This window comes from Ranitomeya imitator, chromosome 2 (assembly GCF_032444005.1).
Source record: "Ranitomeya imitator isolate aRanImi1 chromosome 2, aRanImi1.pri, whole genome shotgun sequence".
NCBI lineage: Eukaryota > Metazoa > Chordata > Amphibia > Anura > Dendrobatidae > Ranitomeya > Ranitomeya imitator.
This window is the reverse complement of record NC_091283.1, coordinates 104,664,684-104,686,150: the sequence shown is the minus strand read 5'-3', so window position 1 is coordinate 104,686,150 and position 21,467 is coordinate 104,664,684. Positions and strand designations below refer to the sequence as shown.

The 21,467-nt window shown below is 45.9% G+C and overlaps 1 protein-coding gene across 1 annotated transcript in view; it reads left to right on the top strand.

The window, feature by feature from the left end:
• The first annotated feature begins 384 nt into the window (after positions 1-384).
• NKAP (NFKB activating protein) overlaps positions 385-21,467 on the top strand; it is a 34,528-nt gene continuing 13,445 nt past the window's right edge. Inside the window, exons 1-6 of the mRNA XM_069747107.1 lie at positions 385-709; positions 1,738-1,818; positions 11,219-11,292; positions 11,370-11,480; positions 13,026-13,074; positions 13,369-13,484. Coding sequence (XP_069603208.1) covers positions 447-709; positions 1,738-1,818; positions 11,219-11,292; positions 11,370-11,480; positions 13,026-13,074; positions 13,369-13,484 — 694 coding nt within the window. The 5' untranslated portion in view covers positions 385-446. The remainder of the gene's footprint in view (positions 710-1,737; positions 1,819-11,218; positions 11,293-11,369; positions 11,481-13,025; positions 13,075-13,368; positions 13,485-21,467) is intronic.

The following is a 21,467-nucleotide window of genomic DNA, read 5'->3' as shown; positions in this document are numbered from 1 at the left end:
TTCTTTGTATTATGCTGCTTGCAAGTACTTTCCGTTTCAGGAAAGCATCCACTATGTATTTCCTTTAAGTAGAGGGCTTTTCGGTCTCTTTCGTCCCGCTACATTTAGCCCAACTTGGGTCTCTCCCTAAGGTGGCTAGCATGTGTGTATCAAATGTTGCCAAGCACTCTCCGATATCTCATGTAGAAAATACAAAGCCACTGACAAAAGGGGTGAACTAAACATGAGCATGGCGGACAGCAGCCTGCCATCCTCCAGCATAAGACTCCCCTGTAAATCAGGGCGCCCCCCACAGAGACAGCCCCCAGAATGCTTTCCTCCGATAACGGTTCTGCTGCTGTGAGGAGAACGCGTTTTGCTTCAGACAGACCCGTGTCGGCTTCCGTAGAAACCATTTCCGGTTCCTTGTAAACAACGTAGTGAGCAGGTTGGCGCCGGCGGCCGCTATGCCGCCCGTACACCGCTCCCGGAGCCGCAGTCCGGTGTCTCCACGGAAACGGCGCCATAGCAGCAGTAGCAGCGACCGGTCCCCGGAAAAGAGGACGAAAAAGTCTAGATCCCGAGAACGGGTCAGCAATGGTCACCGCCGCAGCCGCTCCAGAGAGCGCGCTCCTTCCAGCCGGCCGTACCACGGCAGACAGTGGGGGGACTACTACGAGAAGGGGAAGGAGGAGATGATGAGGCAGAGGCAGGAGGCGTTCATCGCCCGGTAAGGCCGCGGGGTGATGGCGCCTGCGCTGTGGGAGTCTCCCCGGGGTGCGGACAGCGCTCCAGCGTACAGACATCCACATACAGCGGGGACATTAGGGCCCCGTGCAGCGTTTGCAGGGTGGTGTCACTCTTCTTTATTGTGTCTTATGGTATTTGCTGATGTTTTTTGCCCCTAATTCCTGCACCTGCCTGATCTAATGCATCTCAGCATTGTGCTGCCAGAACATGGATGTCACAAGATGTCTGTTTATGGCACCAACGTGTCCTTCCGAGGGTCTCCAGGCCTGTGATATTAATGATCGATCCTAGAAGCGGTGATCAGCTATCGGTGTCACTTATTAGCTCAGGCTGGATGTCAACCTCAAACCCAATAGCGAAGTGCATCCTCCGCCGGATGTAAACCCAATAGCGAAGCGCATCCTCCGCCGGACGTGTGACCATCGCGCACTGCAGCTCCATAACGCCTGCATCCGTCCGCCGCTAGAGCTAATAACGTTTGATCATGGGGTTTCTGGGAGTGAAACCTTCACTACCTCACCAATAGGTCATTAAAGGGACTCTGTCACCTGAATTTGGCGGGACTGGTTTTGGGTCATATGGGCGGAGTTTTTGGGTGTTTGATTCACCCTTTCCTTACCCGCTGGCTGCATGCTGGCTGCAATATTGGATTGAAGTTCATTCTCTGTCCTCCAATCTTACCTTGCGCAGGTGTGTACTATGGAGGACAGAGAATGAACTTCAATCCAATATTGCAGCCAGCATGCACCCAGTGGGTAAGGAAAGGGTGAATCAAACACCCGAAAACTCCGCCCATATGACCCAAAACCAGTCCCGCCAAATTCAGGTGACAGAGTCCCTTTAATATCACATACCCGGAGATTCCTCCACGGACGGCACATCTCACAGACGCGCGATCGTACATATAAATCTGTCACTTCATTATAGACACATCATACTATATCCGACATCTGTGAGACGTGGACATGCTTGTGTTGTAAGTTTCACATTACTGTATGTTTTGTGCAGGCGTCTAAATGAAAGAGAACGGATTGGAGAATTGGGAGCTCCAGAAGTTTGGGGGTTTTCACCAAAAGTTGCAGATCCAGAGTAAGTTATACCTTTGTTTCTTAAATGGAGTTTTCCGACTAATATGAGTAATAAAGAAGTTGTGCTTCATTTCTCACATATAACTGTATTGCATGCTAGATCAGTGGTGCCCCACTATTGGGATCATCCTAACTAGTATGTACCACCGAATAGGGCAAAAAACACGGCACTCATACAGTAATGAGTTGTTGGTGCTCAAGTAGGGTGTCCAGCCCGTCGTATCAATAATTGAAAAAACTAGGCACTCAAAGAATCTGAAAAAGTAGTTCCATTTATTGTGCATCCGGAAGACAGGTTGTTAAATGTTTCTGGTTCTGGTGAAGGTCCTCCTGTGGACCAAAAACATTTAACAACCTGTCTTGGAACTCTTGTTTCATATTCTTTGAATGCCAAGTTTTTTCATTTATTAGTATGTACCACCCCCAGTCTACAGTCCCCCTTTCTCCTCACCAGCATGATGAGGCGTGTATAGCATGAGCTGAGCCCTCTCATCCATGTTGTAGGAAAGTTCCCTTAGGGTATGTGCTTAAGTTTAAGTATTTGCAGCAGAAAACTTTGCATCTCTTGGCAGGAAAAACACTACTTAAAATATATAGTTGTGGCCAAAAGTATTGACACCCCTGCAATTCTGTCAGATAATAATCAGTTTCTTCCTGAAAATGATTGCTGTTATGAAAGGTAATTCAGTACCACAATGGACATAGAGGTCAGCGCACATACAGTGACCTGGCAATAACCCAAAAAACAAGAACGAGCTCTGAGACGTGGGAACTCTGTTAACCGCAATCCCTAATCCTCTCCAACCACACTAAAGGCAGCCGTGGATTGCGCCTAACGCTCCCTATGCAACTCGGCACGGCCTGAGAAACTAGCTAGCCTGAAGATAGAAAATAAGCCTACCTTGCCTCAGAGAAATACCCCAAAGGAAAAGGCAGCCCCCACATATAATGACTGTGAGTTAAGATGAAAAGACAAACGTAGAGATGAAATAGATTTAGCAAAGTGAGGCCCAACTTTCTGAACAGAGCGAGGATAGGAAAGGTAACTTTGCGGTCAACACAAAACCCTACAAAAACCACGCAAAGGGGGCAAAAAGACCCTCCGTACCGAACTAACGGCACGGAGGTACACCCTCTGCGTCCCAGAGCTTCCAGCAAGCAGAAAAAAACAAATTGACAAGCTGGACAGAAAAAAACAGCAAACAAATAGCAAAGAGGAACTTAGCTATGCAGAGCAGCAGGCCACAGGAACGATCCAGGAGGCAACAGGTCCAATACTAGAACATTGACTGGAGGCCAGGATCAAAGCACTAGGTGGAGTTAAATAGAGCAGCATCTAACGACTTCACCACATCACCTGAGGAAGGAAACTCAGAAGCCGCAGTACCACTTTCCTCCACCAACGGAAGCTCACAGAGAGAACCAGCCGAAGTACCACTTGTGACCACAGGAGGGAGCTCTGCCACAGAATTCACAACAGATTGCAAACACAAATTCGTTGTTATTATTATCTTCATTTAATTTGTCTTAAATGAAAAAACACAAAAAGAATTGTCCTAAAGCCAAATTGGATATAATTCCACACCAAACATAAAAAAGGGGGTGGACAAAAGTATTGGCACTGTTCAAAAAATCATGTGATGCTTCTCTAATTTGTGTAATTAACAGCACCTGTAACTCACCTGTGGCACCTAACAGGTGTTGGCAATAACTAATCACACTTGCAGCCAGTTGACATGGATTAAAGTTGACTCAACCTCTGTCCTGTGTCCTTGTGTGTACCACATTGAGCATGAAGAAAAGAAAGACCAAAGAACTGTCTGAGGACTTGAGAAACCAAATTGTGAGGAAGCTGTTATGATAGGCAATTCAGTAACACAATGTACATAGCGATCAGAGCACATACAGTGATCTGACAATAACCCAAAATAATAGAACGAGCTCTGAGACATGGAAACTCTGTAGACCGCAATTCCTGATCCTCTCCAAACACAACTAGAGGCAGCTGTGGATTGCGCCTAACGCTCCCTATGCAACTCGGCACAGCCTGAGAAACTAACTAGCCTGAAGATAGAAAAATAAGCCTACCTTGCCTCAGAGAAATACCCCAAAGGAAAAGGCAGCCCCCCACATATGACTGTGAGTAAGATGAAAAGACAAACGTAGGGATGAAATACATTCAGCAAAGTGAGGCCCGATATTCTAGACAGAACGAGGATAGGAAAGATAACTTTGCGGTCTACACAAAACCCTAAAGAAAACCACGCAAAGGGGGCAAAAAGACCCTCCGTACCGAACTAACGGCACGGAAGTACACCCTTTGCGTCCCAGAGCTTCCAGCAAAACAAATAGACAAGCTGGACAGAAAAAATAGCAAAGAAGCACTTAGCTATGCAGAGCAGCAGGCCACAGGAATGATCCAGAGAAACACAAGTCCAACACTGGAACATTGACAGGAAGCATGGATCAAAGCATCAGGTGGAGTTAAGTAGAGAAGCAGCTAACGACCTCACCAGATCACCTGAGGGAGGAAACTCAGAAGCTGCAGTACCACTTTCCTCCACAAACGGAAGCTCCCAGAGAGAATCAGCCGAAGTACCACTTGTGACCACAGGAGTGAACTCTGCCACAGAATTCACAACAGTACCCCCCCCTTGAGGAGGGGTCACCGAACCCTCACCAGAGCCCCCAGGCCGACCAGGATGAGCCACATGAAAGGCACGAACAAGATCGGGAGCATGGACATCAGAGGCAAAAACCCAGGAATTATCTTCCTGAGCATAACCCTTCCATTTAACCAGATACTGGAGTTTCCGTCTTGAAACACGAGAATCCAAAATCTTCTCCACAATATACTCCAATTTCCCCCTCCACCAAAACCGGGGCAGGAGGCTCAACAGATGGGACCATAGGTGCCACGTATCTCCGCAACAATGACCTATGGAATACGTTATGTATGGAAAAAGAATCTGGAAGGGTCAGATGAAAAGACACAGGATTAAGAACCTCAGAAATCCTATACGGACCAATAAAACGAGGTTTAAACTTAGGAGAGGAAACCTTCATAGGAATATGACGAGAAGATAACCAAACCAGATCCCCAACACGAAGTCGGGGACCCACACGGCGTCTGCGATTAGCGAAAAGTTGAGCCTTCTCCTGGGACAAGGTCAAATTGTCCACTACCTGAGTCCAAATCTGCTGCAACCTGTCCACCACAGTATCCACACCAGGACAGTCCGAAGACTCAACCTGTCCTGAAGAGAAACGAGGATGGAACCCAGAATTGCAGAAAAACGGCGAAACCAAGGTAGCCGAGCTGGCCCGATTATTAAGGGCGAACTCAGCCAAAGGCAAAAAGGACACCCAGTCATCCTGATCAGCAGAAACAAAGCATCTCAGATATGTTTCCAAGGTCTGATTGGTTCGTTCGGTCTGGCCATTAGTCTGAGGATGGAAAGCCGAGGAAAAAGACAAGTCAATGCCCATCCTACCACAAAAGGCTCGCCAAAACCTCGAAACAAACTGGGAACCTCTGTCAGAAACAATATTCTCTGGAATGCCATGCAAACGAACCACATGCTGGAAGAACAAAGGCACCAAATCAGAGGAGGAAGGCAATTTAGACAAGGGTACCAGATGGACCATCTTAGAAAAGCGATCACAGACCACCCAAATGACTGACATCTTTTGAGAAACGGGAAGGTCAGAAATAAAATCCATAGAGATATGTGTCCAAGGCCTCTTCGGGACCGGCAAGGGCAAAAGCAACCCACTGGCACGAGAACAGCAGGGCTTAGCCCGAGCACAAATCCCACAGGACTGCACAAAAGTACGCACATCCCGCGACAGAGAGGGCCACCAAAAGGATCTAGCCACTAACTCTCTGGTACCAAAGATTCCAGGATGACCAGCCAACACCGAACAATGAAGTTCAGAGATAACTCTATTCGTCCACCTATCAGGGACAAACAGTTTCTCCGCTGGGCAACGATCAGGTTTATTAGCCTGAAATTTTTGCAGCACCCGCCGCAAATCAGGGGAGATGGCAGACACAATTACTCCTTCCTTGAGGATACCCGCCGGCTCAGATAAACCCGGAGAGTCGGGCACAAAACTCCTAGACAGAGCATCCGCCTTCACATTTTTAGAGCCCGGAAGGTACGAAATCACAAAGTCAAAACGGGCAAAAAACAACTACCAACGAGCTTGTCTAGGATTCAAGCGCTTGGCAGACTCGAGATAAGTCAAGTTCTTATGATCAGTCAATACCACTACGCGATGCTTAGCTCCTTCAAGCCAATGACGCCACTCCTCGAATGCCCACTTCATGGCCAGCAACTCTCGGTTGCCCACATCATAATTTCGCTCAGCAGGCGAAAACTTCCTGGAAAAGAAAGCGCATGGTTTCATCACTGAGCAACCAGAACCTCTCTGTGACAAAACAGCCCCTGCTCCAATCTCAGAAGCATCAACCTCGACCTGGAACGGAAGAGAAACATCTGGTTGACACAACACAGGGGCAGAAGAAAAACGACGCTTCAACTCTTGAAAAGCTTCCACAGCAGCAGAAGACCAATTGACCAAATCAGCACCCTTCTTGGTCAAATCGGTCAATGGTTTGGCAACACTATTGCAGATGAAACGACGATAAAAAATTAGCAAAGCCCAGGAACTTTTGCAGACTTTTCAGAGATGTCGGCTGAGTCCAATCATGGATGGCTTGGACCTTAACCGGATCCATCTCGATAGTAGAAGGGGAAAAGATGAACCCCAAAAATGAAACCTTCTGCACACCAAAGAGACACTTTGATCCCTTCACAAACAAAGAATTAGCACGCAGGACCTGAAAAACCGTTCTGACCTGCTTCACATGAGACTCCCAATCATCCGAGAAGATCAAAATGTCATCCAAGTACACAATCAGGAATTTATCCAGGTACTCACGGAAGATGTCATGCATAAAGGATTGAAACACTGATGGAGCATTGGCAAGTCCGAACGGCATCACTAGATACTCAAAATGACCCTCGGGCGTATTAAATGCAGTTTTCCATTCATCGCCTTGCCTGATTCTCACCAGATTATACGCACCACGAAGATCTATCTTAGTGAACCAACTAGCCCCCTTAATCCGAGCAAACAAATCAGATAACAATGGCAAGGGGTACTGAAATTTAACAGTGATCTTATTAAGAAGGCGGTAATCTATACACGGTCTCAGCGAACCATCCTTCTTGGCTACAAAAAAGAACCCTGCTCCTAATGGCGACGATGACGGGTGAATATGCCCCTTCTCCAGGGATTCCTTCACATAACTGCGCATAGCGGTGTGCTCAGGCACGGATAAATTAAACAGTCGACCTTTTGGGAATTTACTACCAGGAATCAAATTGATATCACAATCCCTATGCGGAGGCAGAGCATCGGACTTGGGCTCATCAAATACATCCCGGTAATCAGACAAGAACTCTGGAACCTCAGAAGGGGTGGATGACGAAATTGACAGAAATGGAACATCACCATGTACCCCCTGACAACCCCAGCTGGACACCAACATGGAATTCCAATCCAATACTGGATTATGGGCTTGTAGCCATGGCAACCCCAACACGACCACATCATGCAGATTATGCAACACCAGAAAGCGAATAACCTCCTGATGTGCAGGAGCCATGCACATGGTCAGCTGGGTCCAGTATTGAGGCTTATTCTTGGCCAAAGGCGTAGCATCAATTCCTTTCAATGGAATAGGACACTGCAAGGGCTCCAATAAAAACCCACAACGTTTAGCATAATCCAAGTCCATCAAATTCAGGGCAGCGCCTGAATCCACAAACGCCATGACAGAATACGACGACAAGGAGCATATCAAGGTAACGGACAGAAGAAATTTTGACTGTACAGTACCAATGGCGGCAGACCTAGCGAACCGCTTAGTGCGGACAATCAGAGATAGCATGAGTGGAATCACCACAGTAGAAACACAGACCATTCAGACGTCTGTGTTCTTGCCGTTCAACTCTGGTCATAGTCCTATCGCACTGCATAGGCTCAGGTTTAATCTCAGGTAATACCGCCAAATGGTACACAGATTTACGCTCACGCAAGCGTCGACCGATCTGAATGGCCAAAGACATAGACTCATTCAAACCAGCGGGCATAGGAAATCCCACCATGACATCCTTAATGGCTTCAGAGAGACCCTTTCTGAAAATGGCTGCAAGCGCAGATTCATTCCATTGAGTGAGCACGGACCATTTTCTAAATTTCTGGCAATATAGCTCTATCTCATCCTGAGCCTGACAAAGAGCCAGCAAATTTTTTTCTGCCTGATCTACTGAATTGGGCTCATCGTACAGCAATCCAAGCGCCAGGAAAAACGCATCGATATCACTCAATGCAGGATCTCCTGACGCAAGAGAAAATGCCCAGTCCTGAGGGTCGCCACGCAAAAAAGAAATGACGATCCTAACCTGTTGCGCTGGGTCACCAGAGGAGCGAGGTTTCAAAGCCAGAAACAGTTTACAATTATTCTTGAAACTCAGAAATTTAGTTCTATCTCCAAAAAACAAATCTGGAATAGGAATTCTCGGTTCTAACAAAGAATTCTGAACCACAAAATTTTGAATATCTTGAACTCTTGCCGTGAGCTGATCTACACATGAAGACAGACCTTTAATGTCCATTGTAACACCTGTGTCCTGAACCACCCAAATGTCTAGGGGAAAAAAAAGACAAATCACAGTGCAAAGGAAAAAAAATGGTCTCAGAACTTCTTTTTTCCCTCTATTGAGAATCATTAGTACTTTGGGCTTCCTGTACTGTTATGATAGGCAATTCAGTAACACAATGTACATAGCGATCAGAGCACATACAGTGATCTGACAATAACCCAAAATAATAGAACGAGCTCTGAGACGTGGAAACTCTGTAGACCGCAATTCCTGATCCTCTCCAAACACAACTAGAGGCAGCTGTGGATTGCGCCTAACGCTCCCTATGCAGCTCGGCACAGCCTGAGAAACTAACTAGCCTGAAGATAGAAAAATAAGCCTACCTTGCCTCAGAGAAATTCCCCAAAGGAAAAGGCAGCCCCCCACATATAATGACTGTGAGTAAGATGAAAAGACAAACGTAGGGATGAAATAGATTCAGCAAAGTGAGGCCCGATATTCTAGACAGAACGAGGATAGGAAAGAGAACTTTGCGGTCTACACAAAACCCTAAAGAAAACCACGCAAAGGGGGCAAAAAGACCCTCCGTACCGAACTAACGGCACGGAGGTACACCCTTTGCGTCCCAGAGCTTCCAGCAAAACAAATAGACAAGCTGGACAGAAAAAATAGCAACAAATAGCAAAGAAGCACTTAGCTATGCAGAGCAGCAGGCCACAGGAATGATCCAGAGAAACACAAGTCCAACACTGGAACATTGACAGGAAGCATGGATCAAAGCATCAGGTGGAGTTAAGTAGAGAAGCAGCTAACGACCTCACCAGATCACCTGAGGGAGGAAACTCAGAAGCTGCAGTACCACTTTCCTCCACAAACGGAAGCTCCCAGAGAGAATCAGCCGAAGTACCACTTGTGACCACAGGAGTGAACTCTGCCACAGAATTCACAACAGGAAGCATGAGCAATCTCAAGGCTACATGTCCATCTCCAAAGACCTGAATGTTCCTGTGTCTACTGTGCGCAGTGTCATCAAGAAGTTTAAAGCTCATGGCACTGTGGCTAACCTCCCTAGATGTGGACGGAAAAGAAAAAATGACAAGAGAATTCAACACAAGATTGTGCGGATGTGGGATAAAGAACCTCGACTAACATGCAAACAAGTTCAAGCTGCCCTGCAGTCCAAGGGTACAACAGTGTCAACCCGTATTATCCGTCGGCATCTGAATAAAAAGGGACTGTATGGTAGGAGACCCAGGAAGACCCCACTTCTTACCCCGAGACATAAAAAAGCCAGGCTGGAGTTTTCCAAAACTTACCTGAAAAAGCCTAAAACGTTACGGAAGAATGTTCTCTGGTCAGATGAGACAAAAGTAGAGCTTTTTGGGCAAAGGCATCAACATAGAGTTTACAGGAGAAAAAAGAGGCATTCAAAGAAAAGAACACGGTCCCTACAGTCAAACATGGCGGAGGTTCCCTGATGTTTTGGGGTTGCTTTGCTGCCTCTGGCACTGGACTGCTTGATCGTGTGCATGGCATTATGAAGTCTGAAGACTACCAACAAATTTTGCAGCATAACGTAGGGCCCAGTGTGAGAAAGCTGGGTCTCCCTCAGAGGTCATGGGTCTTCCAGCAGGACAATGACCCAAAACACACTTCAAAAAGCACTAAAAAATGGTTTGAGAGAAAGCACTGGAGACTTCTAAGGTGGCCAGCAATGAGTCCAGACCTGAAACCCATAGAACACCTGTGGAGAGATCTAAAAATGGCAGTTTGGAGAAGGCACCCTTCAAATATCAGGGACCTGGAGCAGTTTGCCAAAGAAGAACGGTCTAAAATTCCAGCAGAGCATTGTAAGAAACTCATTGATTGTTACCGGAAGCGGTTGGTTGCAGTTATTTTGGCTAAAAGTTGTGCAACCAAGTATTAGGCGGAGGGTGCCGATACTTTTGTCTGGTCCATTTTTGGAGTTTTGTGTGAAATGATCAATGTTTAGTTTTTTTGCTTCATTCTGTTTTGTGTTTTTTTTCATTTAAGACAAATTAAATGAAGATAATAATACCAAATAATTTTTCAGGACGAAGCTGAGTATTATCTGACAGAATTGCAGGGGTGTCAATATTTTTCGCCAACAACTGTATGCTTTTTGCTGTGTTTTTTACATGTGATTTTGTTGCGGATTTTCCCCCACTCATTAGCTTAATTGAAATTTGCTGTAAAAATGCTGAAGAATTGACATGCTGCAGATGTAAATCTGCAAGGAAAAAAAAAGCAATGTGTGCATGAGACTTCAGGAATCTCGTACACTTTGCTGGTGCTAGGAAATCCTTCAGGTTTTGTAACAAAACTTTGCATACAAAAACCCGCATCAAACGAATGCACAGACCCTTACAATGACTTTCTCATTATTGATCTTCAGGAGCGCTCCTTTCTCTTGCCTTCTGGCTTCCTGCTTGCCAGGTGGGTTGCACTCATAATGATTGACAGTTCTGGCCACTGACATGGCTGCCCCACTGCTCCAGTGTGAGTGCTGGTCCAGAGGAGCACAGGGGTGTACGGATGGATGCTCACTAGATCCAGTAATTGGCCAGCTTCACAGTAGTGCTTTTCAAGCTGTGCAGCAAATAGACTGTAAGAGAAAGCTGCCTGGGAAACCTGCCACTTCTGATAGACTTCTTGAGTGAAAAAAAAAGTTTTTCAGCACGTCTGTTCTGTATTTCCCTGCAGCTCCGATGAGCACACTCCTGTTGAAGAGGAGGAAAAATCTAAAAAATTCAGCGGTACAGATACTTCTTCAGAAGGTGGGTGAGCCCCGAGCTTTTTGTATTTAATTAGATAACATTAGAATTGTTTTCTCATTTGTGTAACAACTTTGCAGAAGAAAAGAAGAAAAAAAAGAAAAAGAAACGAAAGAAAAAGTCCTCCAGCAAAAAGCATAGAAAACACTCAGAAGACAGTGATAGCGGCTCAGAAGAGCCAGGAAGCAGTGGTAATTATTGCTTTTCATTTAGTTCGAGGCCACATAGTGATGTAACACTAAGAAATATATATGAAACGCCAGAATTCCATATTTTTTATTTATTTTAAGGTACCGCACCTTTCTAAAAAAAACAATAAAAAGCATGGTACAGATGTACATATAAGTAGAATTTTGACACCTGATGAGAAATCTGTTTAGATGTCTTCCTTTATATATAAATGTGAGAAACATCAGGAACTTAAAAACCTTAACCTTTTCCCATTTGGTGGTGACTTTAAAAAAAAAAAAATTCATACATATTTTCCAAGAGTTGTCATTTATATTGGTACAGGTTCGGGATAGATAAATGTTGAACTTTTATAGGGTTGTTCTAATGATTTTATCTTCAGGAGTGAATCGCTCCCCAGCCTCCCGGCTCCTTAATTTCCGAGGCTGGTATACTCCTGATGATTGACAGGTTGGACCAGTGGAATGCTGTGCGGCTGGTCTGAATGGTGCGCTCTCCGATTCTGAAAGCAGAAGCAGCTTTGTCTCTGCAGCATTGAAGGAGCTAGCCAGCTACGGCCATCCTGCCAGCTTCAGAGCCACAGTTACAAGCTCGAAAGCAATAACTGCTGTGCTCCTTGCCAAGGATCCGGCCACCTCTGATATACTGCAGTGGTAGCCGATAGCCCAGGCAACTAGCTGTACACATTAGAATTAAAAATCACCTCCTTTCTTGGGAGCAGAGCGGAATTTTAACAAGGGATAAATTACAGAGTTGCTTGTTGTTACAAGAATTTGGCACTTTTACCCATTTTATGAAGAGAAATCACTTTTTAATGTTCTTTTTTATATATATATATATATATATATATATATATATATATATATATATATATATATATATAATTTTTTTTTTTTGGAACAGTTTTATAAAAAAAAAAAAAAGTATCTCGGAGTATGCATATGGTCTTTTCAGAGAGGAAGAGGACTAGAACTCTAGTGCCATCTATTGGAATTATATAGCTTCTTCCAATAGGTGGCACTAGAGTTCTTGTGCTCTTCCTCTCTGAAGAGACAATTTGCATATTTAATTTCTAGAGGAGCATTGCATGGCTTATAAGTCTCCTCATACTGACGTACCAGACTTGGCTTGTTACTCTCCACAAGGAAACCTTACACGTCTCATCTAGGAGTACAAAGACTGCAGGCCTTGGGAGACATTAATTCAGTAACTAACCCAGTGGAACGCCATCTCATTGCAGGGGCAGGAGGGCAATGTGGTGGCAGCACTCTGAAGACCCCTGCCTCTGTCTAACCTCTTGGATACCTTAATACCATAATTTCCCTCGGGATGAATTAAGTGAATCGTATCATATCGTAATTGCTGTTGAGCTATCATATAAGAGGTTAAACTGCCAAAAATACAGTGGATGTTCAGAAGAGGTTAATATTGATAACTTAAATTAAGAAAGATAAAAAATTTCACTCATAAGACCCAGCCATTGTGCAGGGGTTTTTTTAAACGGGTTCAAGCAGTAGCTGTATATAATTTTTTTTCCCCCTTTGTAGATGAAGATGAAAAAAAGAAATCGAAGAAAAAGAAGAAGAAAAACAAGAAGTAAGTTTAAAAATTAATGTAATTTTCATGAGTGAGACGTGACAAATAGCAATTAGCTGAAAAGGACATTAAAGTCACAACACATCACTGGAAAAAGGCCCTACTTGTTTAAAATACCAGTTAATTGAAGGATGCATCCGAACCCCAGTGGTATATGATGGAGAAGCTAAAATAGCACATTTACTTGACTTTCTTGAATCATCCTTTCTTTAAATCAAAATGCTGATGTGTGCACGTTTTGTTTTTTTTTCTGTCAAAAATGTAATGTTTTTACTTGCATCAATATTTTTCTAGAAAGAAATCTAAGAAAAAAAGAAGCAAAAAAACCAGAAAGCAATCCAGCGATTCAAGCAGTGAAGATTCAGATGATGACCAGATACAGGAAGAAGATGCCTGGGTGGAGAGAACAAGTAGGTGTACTAGATCACATATTGCACCCTAACATCTTGTAAAGTTGGGTCAGGAGGGGAAAAAAAGCAAAAATAAAAAACTTAATTTGCTGCCACACCACTAAAAATATGCAGTCAAAAGTCATATGTACTGGTATCAATGCAAACAACAGCTAACCACACACCGCCATTAACAAAAAAAAATAGAAATGTTATGGGTTATGGGTCTCAAAAAATCACGGCACAAACCAAATTTTAACTTTTTGCATGTTTGGTATCGCCTCAATCATACTGACCTGGAAAATCATATTGCCAGGTAATTGTCCACATGCTGAACGCTATAAAAAGAAAAATGCAGAATTGCATTTTTTCCCCGTTTCACACCACCATTGAATTTTTTTTCCCTATCACCCATAACTGAACATTTTTAGTAAGAGAGGGGATCTGCCATTCAAGGACAGGAAACCTACAGAACAAAAAGGGCGGTGCCTCTCCACCATTTCAGTTTGGCTTCCTGTCCTTGGAGAAGGAATCTATTCCTTAGGGTACCGTCACACTATACGATTTACCTACGATCACGACCAGCGATATGACCTGGCCGTGATCGTAGGTAAATCGTAGTGTGGTCGCTGGGGAGCTGTCACACAGACAGCTCTCCAGCAACCAACGATGCCGAGGACCGCGCTTAGTTACCCGATGTTTACCCTGGTTACAAGCGTTAAACTAAAAAAAAACAAACAGCACATACTTACATTCTGGTGTCCGTCAGATCCCTTGCCGTCTGCTTCCCGCACTCAGTGACTGCCGGCCGTAAAGTGAAAGTGAAAGCACAGCCGCTGTGCTCTGCTTTCACTTTACGGCCGGCAGTCACAGTGCGGGAAGCAGACGGCAAGGGACCTGACGGACACCAGAATGTAAGTATGTGCTGTTTGTTTTTTTTTAGTTTAACGCTTGTAACCAGGGTAAACATCGGGTAACTAAGCGCGGTCCTGCGCTTAGTTACCCGATGTTTACCCTGGTTACAAGCGAACGCATCGCTGGATCGCATCGCTAGATCGGTGTCACACACACCGATCTAGCGATGACAGCGGGAGATCCAGCGATGAAAGAAAGTTCTAAACGATCTGCTACGACGTACGATTCTCAGCAGGATCCCTGATCGCTGCTGCGTGTCATACACAGCGATATCGTAACGATATCGCTGGAACGTCACGAATCGTACCGTCGTAGCGATCGAAATGTTATAGTGTGACGGTACCCTTAGAGTTGTCCAGGGACAGAAGATAGAAGAGGTTTATTCCTAGGCCTGGGCTTGTCTGTTTCCTAGCAGGGCAGCGTCTCTGCTGCGGCCGGGGACCTGGAAGCGTTGCGATGGACCCAAGGGAGTCTCTTCTGTTGGACGGGTGTTGGCATCATTAATTTATGGTTGACTGGCAGCAATGCGCCCCGTTCTTCGTAGTCGCATGGCGCAATCCAGGAAGTCACACTCTGATGACAAGCACCAGTGACATTTTGACTAGGAGAATGCGCAGGGTGGTTGGGACTGGCGTGCATACTAGGAGGGGGTCTGGAGGAGGCATCCATGAGCTGTAGCTGTTTCCGGTCTGACATCAGTTAGAGTGCTCTACTTCCCATGTATGATGGAGGAACAACAGCGGATAGTCGCAAGAATGGTAGAAGGAGTGACAGTAAGGCTGGCCAATTGAGCAGAATTGCTCGTGAGTTTGAAGCCTCGAAAATGGAAGTGACTTGGGCCAACCTCCGAATCTGGTACCCTTAAGTAAACAGTTATTAGCGAGTGATCTTCATGAATATTCTCCTTGTTAATGAGGCCCTTTTTTTGTTATTTGTTTACTAGGAAAGGGTTGAGGAAGTTGGCGCCACACTCAAAAATAGGGAGTGTGCGCTTTGCAAGACCCCGTCTGGGCCAAGGGCTTCGTGCTGAAGTTTGGCTTCAGGTACGGAGGCTGGACCTTGGGTCTCTAGGCTAAAGTTAGCCGTATGTAGAGGCTGCACAGCGCCTCATGATTGATCGTCAGAGATTTATATTTGCCCAGCATGTTTTTTTTCTGGTGATGTAACACTCAGACTGAAAGACAATAGTGAAACCTCTATCTACTCCATCCGTAAGAGGGCATATAGGGTTAATACAGCACATTGTCTCTGAAAGTCTGCCTTTCAGCTGAGCCTCCATCAGTTGGCTCCTTCGGGTGTGGCTAGTCTGACAATTAAGATATACCACTCAAAGTGAAGCTTTAGCTTTATATCCTTAATTCAGATGGATTACTTTTTTTAAATTAAAATTAAAAGTCTGAGTTTGGTCTGTGACTCATAGTGCCTTTGTGCCTCGTAGCACCTTATAACGCCTCCTGACGCCTTTAGTCTTTATAGTGCCTCATTGTAAAAGTACCGGTTGCATAACTAGTTAATGTCTGACAACCAAGTTCAGTATCTGTTCACTGTGCAGGGCCTTATCACACAGGATGAAAGCTGGGTCCATCAGTATGATCCTGAGACCAAAAATCCAGTTGATGCAATAACTTCATGACTCACCACCTCCAAAGAAGGCACGTGCCCAACCCTCGGCAGGCAAGGTAATGCTCACAGTACCTTGGGACCAGCATTGAGTAGTATTGATGGATTTCCTAGCAAAGATCACTGATGGGAATACTATGCTTCACTGCTGCAGAAATTGTGGGAGCCCATCAAAACCAAGAGACGTGGCATGCTCAACAAAGGTGTCCTTCTGCAAGACAATGCACCAATTCACAACTCACATGTTGCCCAAATGGAAGCTCCTGTGGCTTAAAAATTTTACCACATCCCCCTTATTCATCCGACCTCGCACAATCCGACTTCCACCTCTTTCCAACAATGAAGTTATTTTTGAAGAGCAAGCATTTTCCAGATGATGAGACGCTGATTTCCGAACTCACAATGTGGCTTATGGAGCAACCTGTCGACTTCAACAAACGAGGTGTGCAGAGTTGCTTCAAGAGATGAGAGAAGTTTGTGTCCCTAGGTGGCACCTATGTAGAGAAGGACTAATAACTAGTGATAAGCGAGTATACTCGTTGCTCGTGTTTTCCCGAGCATGCTCGGATGATCTCTGAGTATTTGTTAGTGTTCGGAGATTTAGTTTTCAGCGCCGCAGCTGAATGATTTACAGCTACTGGACAGCTTGATTACATGTGAGGATTCCCTAGCAACCCCCACATGTACTCAGCCTGGCTAATAGCTGTAAATAATGCAGCTGAGGCGATGAAAACGTAATCTCCGAACGCTAACAAATACTTGGAGACCACCCGAGCGTGCTCGGGAAAACCCGAGCAACGAGTACACTCGCTCATCACTACTAATAACTGTGCCAAGTTCCATTGCTCTCAGTCAACAGGAAGTGGGTCAGGGGAAGTCTTTAATGAAAGCCCCTCGTAACTATTAAGTGGTGTCCTCTTATGCTCTGTAAAAAAAACAGAGGTTGAGGTTTATTCTATAGGTTTCCTGTCCTTGAAGGGCAGATCACCTCTTTCAGGTGGTGCTGTTATGGGCTCAGGAAATTCACATTTCCCTTATTTTCCAGTTCATTTCATGGTAAAATGAATGTCGTTGTCGATAACTGCAGCTCTTCCCGCTATGTCAGCAAAAAACTAAAAACAAAAAGTTGAGACACTTGTAATAATAATAATAATTTTTATTTATATAGCGCAGCTCTTTACATTATAGAGGGGACTTGTACAGACAATTGGCATTACAGCATAACAATAAACACAGATCAAAACCGATACCAAGAAGAATGAGGGCCCTGCTCGCAAGCTTACAATCTATGAGGAAAAAGGGGAGACACGAGAGGTGTATGGTAACAATTGCTTTCATTGTTCAGACCACCAATAGTGTAAGAATCAGGTGTTCATGTAATGCTGCATGAACCGGTTATCATCCTAAATATGTAACAGTACAGACATAGAGGGCTATTAAATGCATAAAGTGTATGAGAACATAATGCGAGAAACCTGATTATGGTTTTAGTTTTTAGAATGGGCCACACAGGGATAGTTAGGTTAATGCATTGAGGCGGTAGGCAAGTCTGAACAAATGCGTTTTTAGGGCACGCTTAAAACTGTGGGGATTAATCATATTAACCTGGATAGTGCATTCCAAAGAATTGGCACAGCACGTGAAAAGTCTTGGAGACTGGAGTGGGAGGTTCTAATTATTGAAGATGTTAACCTCAGGTCATTAGCAGAACGGAGGGCACGGTAGGGTGGTAGGCTGAGACCAGGGAGGAGATGTAGGGTGGTGCTGAGCCATGGAGTGCTTTGTGGCTGAGGGTAGTAGTTTTGTACTGGATTCTGGAGTGGATGGGTAACCAGTGTAATGACTGGCGTAAGTTAGAGGCATCAAAATAACGATTGATCCTGGCTGCAGCATTCAGGACAGATTGGAGAGGGGAGGGTTTGGTAAGAGGGAGGCCAATTAGTAGAGAGTTACAATAATCCAGACGAGAATGAATAAGAGAAACAGTACGAGTTTTTGCAGAGTCGAAAGTAAGAAAAGGTCAAATTCTTGAAATGTTTGTGAATGAAAGCTTGGAATAAAGTATGACTTCCAAGGCAGCGTGCATGTTGCTTGGGAGTAATGGTGGAACCACACATGTAGATGGCAATGTCAGGCAAAGGTAGGTTAGTAGAGGGAGTAAACACTAGGAGTTCAGTTTTTGACAGGTTCAGTTTCAGATAGAGAGAGGACATGATGTTAGAGACAGCGGTAAGACAATCACTGGTGTTTTCTAAAAAGGCAGGTGTAACTTCAGAGGACATGACAGTACGTTATAGAGCAAGGAGAGACAAAGCTAGTAATTTTATATTTTACTCCAAAAAAGGTAGGCAGTGTTTACATAAGTATAAAAAGATATTATAAATAAGACAAGTATCGTATGAACAGTACAATTACAAATAAAAAGGATTAAAGTTGAAATCAACACTAACATTTTGTTATGTCATCTTATCTCATGGCTGATCATATGCTGTGGGGGAAGGGCGAGCATATATCCAGATGCATCATCTCTGTATAGCAACTAGACCCCGGACCAATGACACGTGAAGACTGATGTCCCACTCAGTTATTTCCCAGCCCAAAACCAAGGCACTCCCTCTGTGGGGACCTCATTCAAAGGCTGGATACTCCCCTTTCTTAGCATTATGAAAAACCATCATCCCACATATCTTGGCGTAGGAACCTTGTAGAAAGACAACACCCATGTCGTTATGCTCAGCGTGCCATAGCGATTTGTTTAAATATAGGCATGGGGGTAGCTGGGTGACTCAGTTCCGTAGTAATCAGTTTCTCAATTGTGCTGGTTCTGGAACCTAGAAAACTCACTGGCTGATAGTTCTACTGAAGCCCATGTCAAAAATGTATTTGTCCAACTTCTATCATTAATCGGTGCTATGATATTTACATTTGCAAGGACAAAGAAACTTGGGTTTTTTCCATGTGCTTCTACTTGTACTTTCACTTTGAAGCCATAAAAATTCCTCAGCGGAGTTGGCAGCTAGTCTCGCATTACCACCATATAGCAGGGGGAGGGAGAAAGAGTGGCTTAGAATTCCAGCCTTGTGTTGGCAGGCAGAGGAAACTGCAGCTGAGAGCCCTGTATGTGTAAGTAAAGTAATCAGAGCTTTCCTATTTCTCCTTCGCCACATTGGGGGACACAGGACCATGGGGTGTTATGCTGCTGTCACTAGGAGGCTGACACTAAGCTGAGACAAAAAAAGTTTAGCTCCTCCCCTGCAGTATACACCCTCATGCTGGCTTCCAGAGTCCCAGTTCAAGCTTAGTGTCCATAGGAGGCACACTGATTTTTAATCTTTCTATTCCGGACGAAGGGGGCAACGGATTCTTTCATGTTCCGATCTCCCCCGAACCAACAACAGGCGAGCACGGGAGTTTCACCTCTCCGTATCTTCTCCTGCGACGTGGGAGCCACTGCCTGAGCTGACCCTTTTGGGCGACGGGCCCTTTCCCGGGCACCGATCTCCCCTCTAAGTACAGACGAGCACTGGTGTTTTACCTCCAGTATCCTCCTCTGCAGCCAGGCCTTTTTATTGCCGGACATCTGCCCTGTCCACCAGGCTTCGCCCTCGGCTGTACAGAGGCACTACTCCCTGTGGCGTCCGTGCAGCCCACACTGCATCACCACTGTTTATGCGGCTGATACAGGTGGTGGACGGTTCCTCTCCACCCCCCTTCTGGGGTTGGTGGATGGAGGCTTCCCAACCCCTGCACCGTCCCTGTCTTCACCCCAGGCACTCCTCACCTCATTCAGGCCCCTTGTGGCTCCATCGGGGTAAGTGTCTCAGGGAGGGGGGGGTGTCGCCGGCGCTGCGGTCCGGAGGGCTCTCTCTTAGGGTGGCACACCTTTTTTTCTGGGCCTCTTACATTCCGGCCATTACGCGTCATTATTCGGCACCGCTCCTTGGTCCTGGCGCTTCTCGCTCTCTGCGAGATCTCCTTCCCCCATTCTCGGTGGCCATCTTGGATCGTTCCTCTGCACGCCGCAAGCTCCTGCTCTCCAGCCGCACGTGCAGCGTTTTCTCCGTCTGTCACCAGCACCGCCGCCGCCTCTCCTCTCTCTGTCTGTGGGACACAGGACCTCGGGTAAGGAGACCACGTCAGGTTCTCCCCTGCAGCGCCGCCCTCGCTTCCTTAGATTTAGACCCTGGTCTATTCTTACATTAGGGTACACCATGTCCCAGTCAAAGTCTAAAAAGTCTTCTAAGGTGCATACTACCTTTTTTTCTGCATGTACCACCTGCCAGGCTCCACTTCCTCGGCCTCAGAGCTCTCCCCTCTGCTCAGACTGCGATGCCCCATGTGCCCAGGAGCCCTCCACCGGTGTACCCTGTCCCCCCGCGTGGGTCGCGTCGCTTTCACAGTCCGTGGACTTTTTAGCCAATGCCATCAAATCCATTCAGAACCCTCCTGGGGAACGGGGCAATCCGTTACAGGTGTTGAGAGATCCCTCCGTATCAGGGGAATCGTCGGCCAGCAGGGGCCACTCTCTACGGAAAGAGGCCCGGTCATCCAGAAAACGGATCCGCACTACCTCTCCTGAGCGCTCACCTCGCCACTCAGCTTCTGGCAGCTCCAACTCTCGCTCACCCTCTTTGGGGGCTCGCAGCGTTCACGACTCTGAATATGAGTCTGATGTATCCTGATGTATCCTTAGACCCGGAGGCTCCGGAGTTTAGATCTACGGTTGACTCCCTCATTGTAGCAGTCAATCACGCACTTAAAGTGGACGATGACTCTAATGCTGCTCCGGACCATGCAGTCTCCTTTACCAGAACCAAACGTTCTCATAAGACTTTCGCCTCTCACCCAGATTTTCTTGAGATAGTCAGGCGACACAGGGAGCGTCCGGATAAGCGTTTCACGGGAAAAAAGGACCTGGTTTCGAAGTATCCTTTTTCAGCAGATCTCGTGAAAGACTGGACGGATCCCCCACTAGTAGATCCTCCGGTCTCGCGCCTTGCTTCCAAAACGCTCCTATCCATTCCGGAGGGCGCTACGATTAAGAGTCCCACTGAACGCCAGCTACATTCCCTAGCTCGCTCAGTGTACGAAGCCTCAGGTTCTTCCCTATCTCCCTCCTTCGCCGCGGCTTGGGTGGCCAAGGCAATGGTTTCCTGGGCGGATGCTCTAGCGAAATCCATTCATGAACAGGATCTCCCGGCTGAAATGGCGGACCTTGCTAAACAGATTGCCATGGCCGGTGATTACGTGATGTACGCATCTCTCGATGCAGCGAATTGCGCAGCCTCGGCGGCCTCAAACGCCATCACTATCCGAAGGGCTATTTGGCTCAGAGAGTGGCGCGCAGATTCCTCCTCTAAAAAATCTCTGATTTCTCTCCCTTTTCAGAGCGGGCGTCTTTTTGGTGAAAAGCTAGACCAGCTTATTTCCAACGCTACAGGGGGAAAGAGCAAGTTCCTTCCACAACAG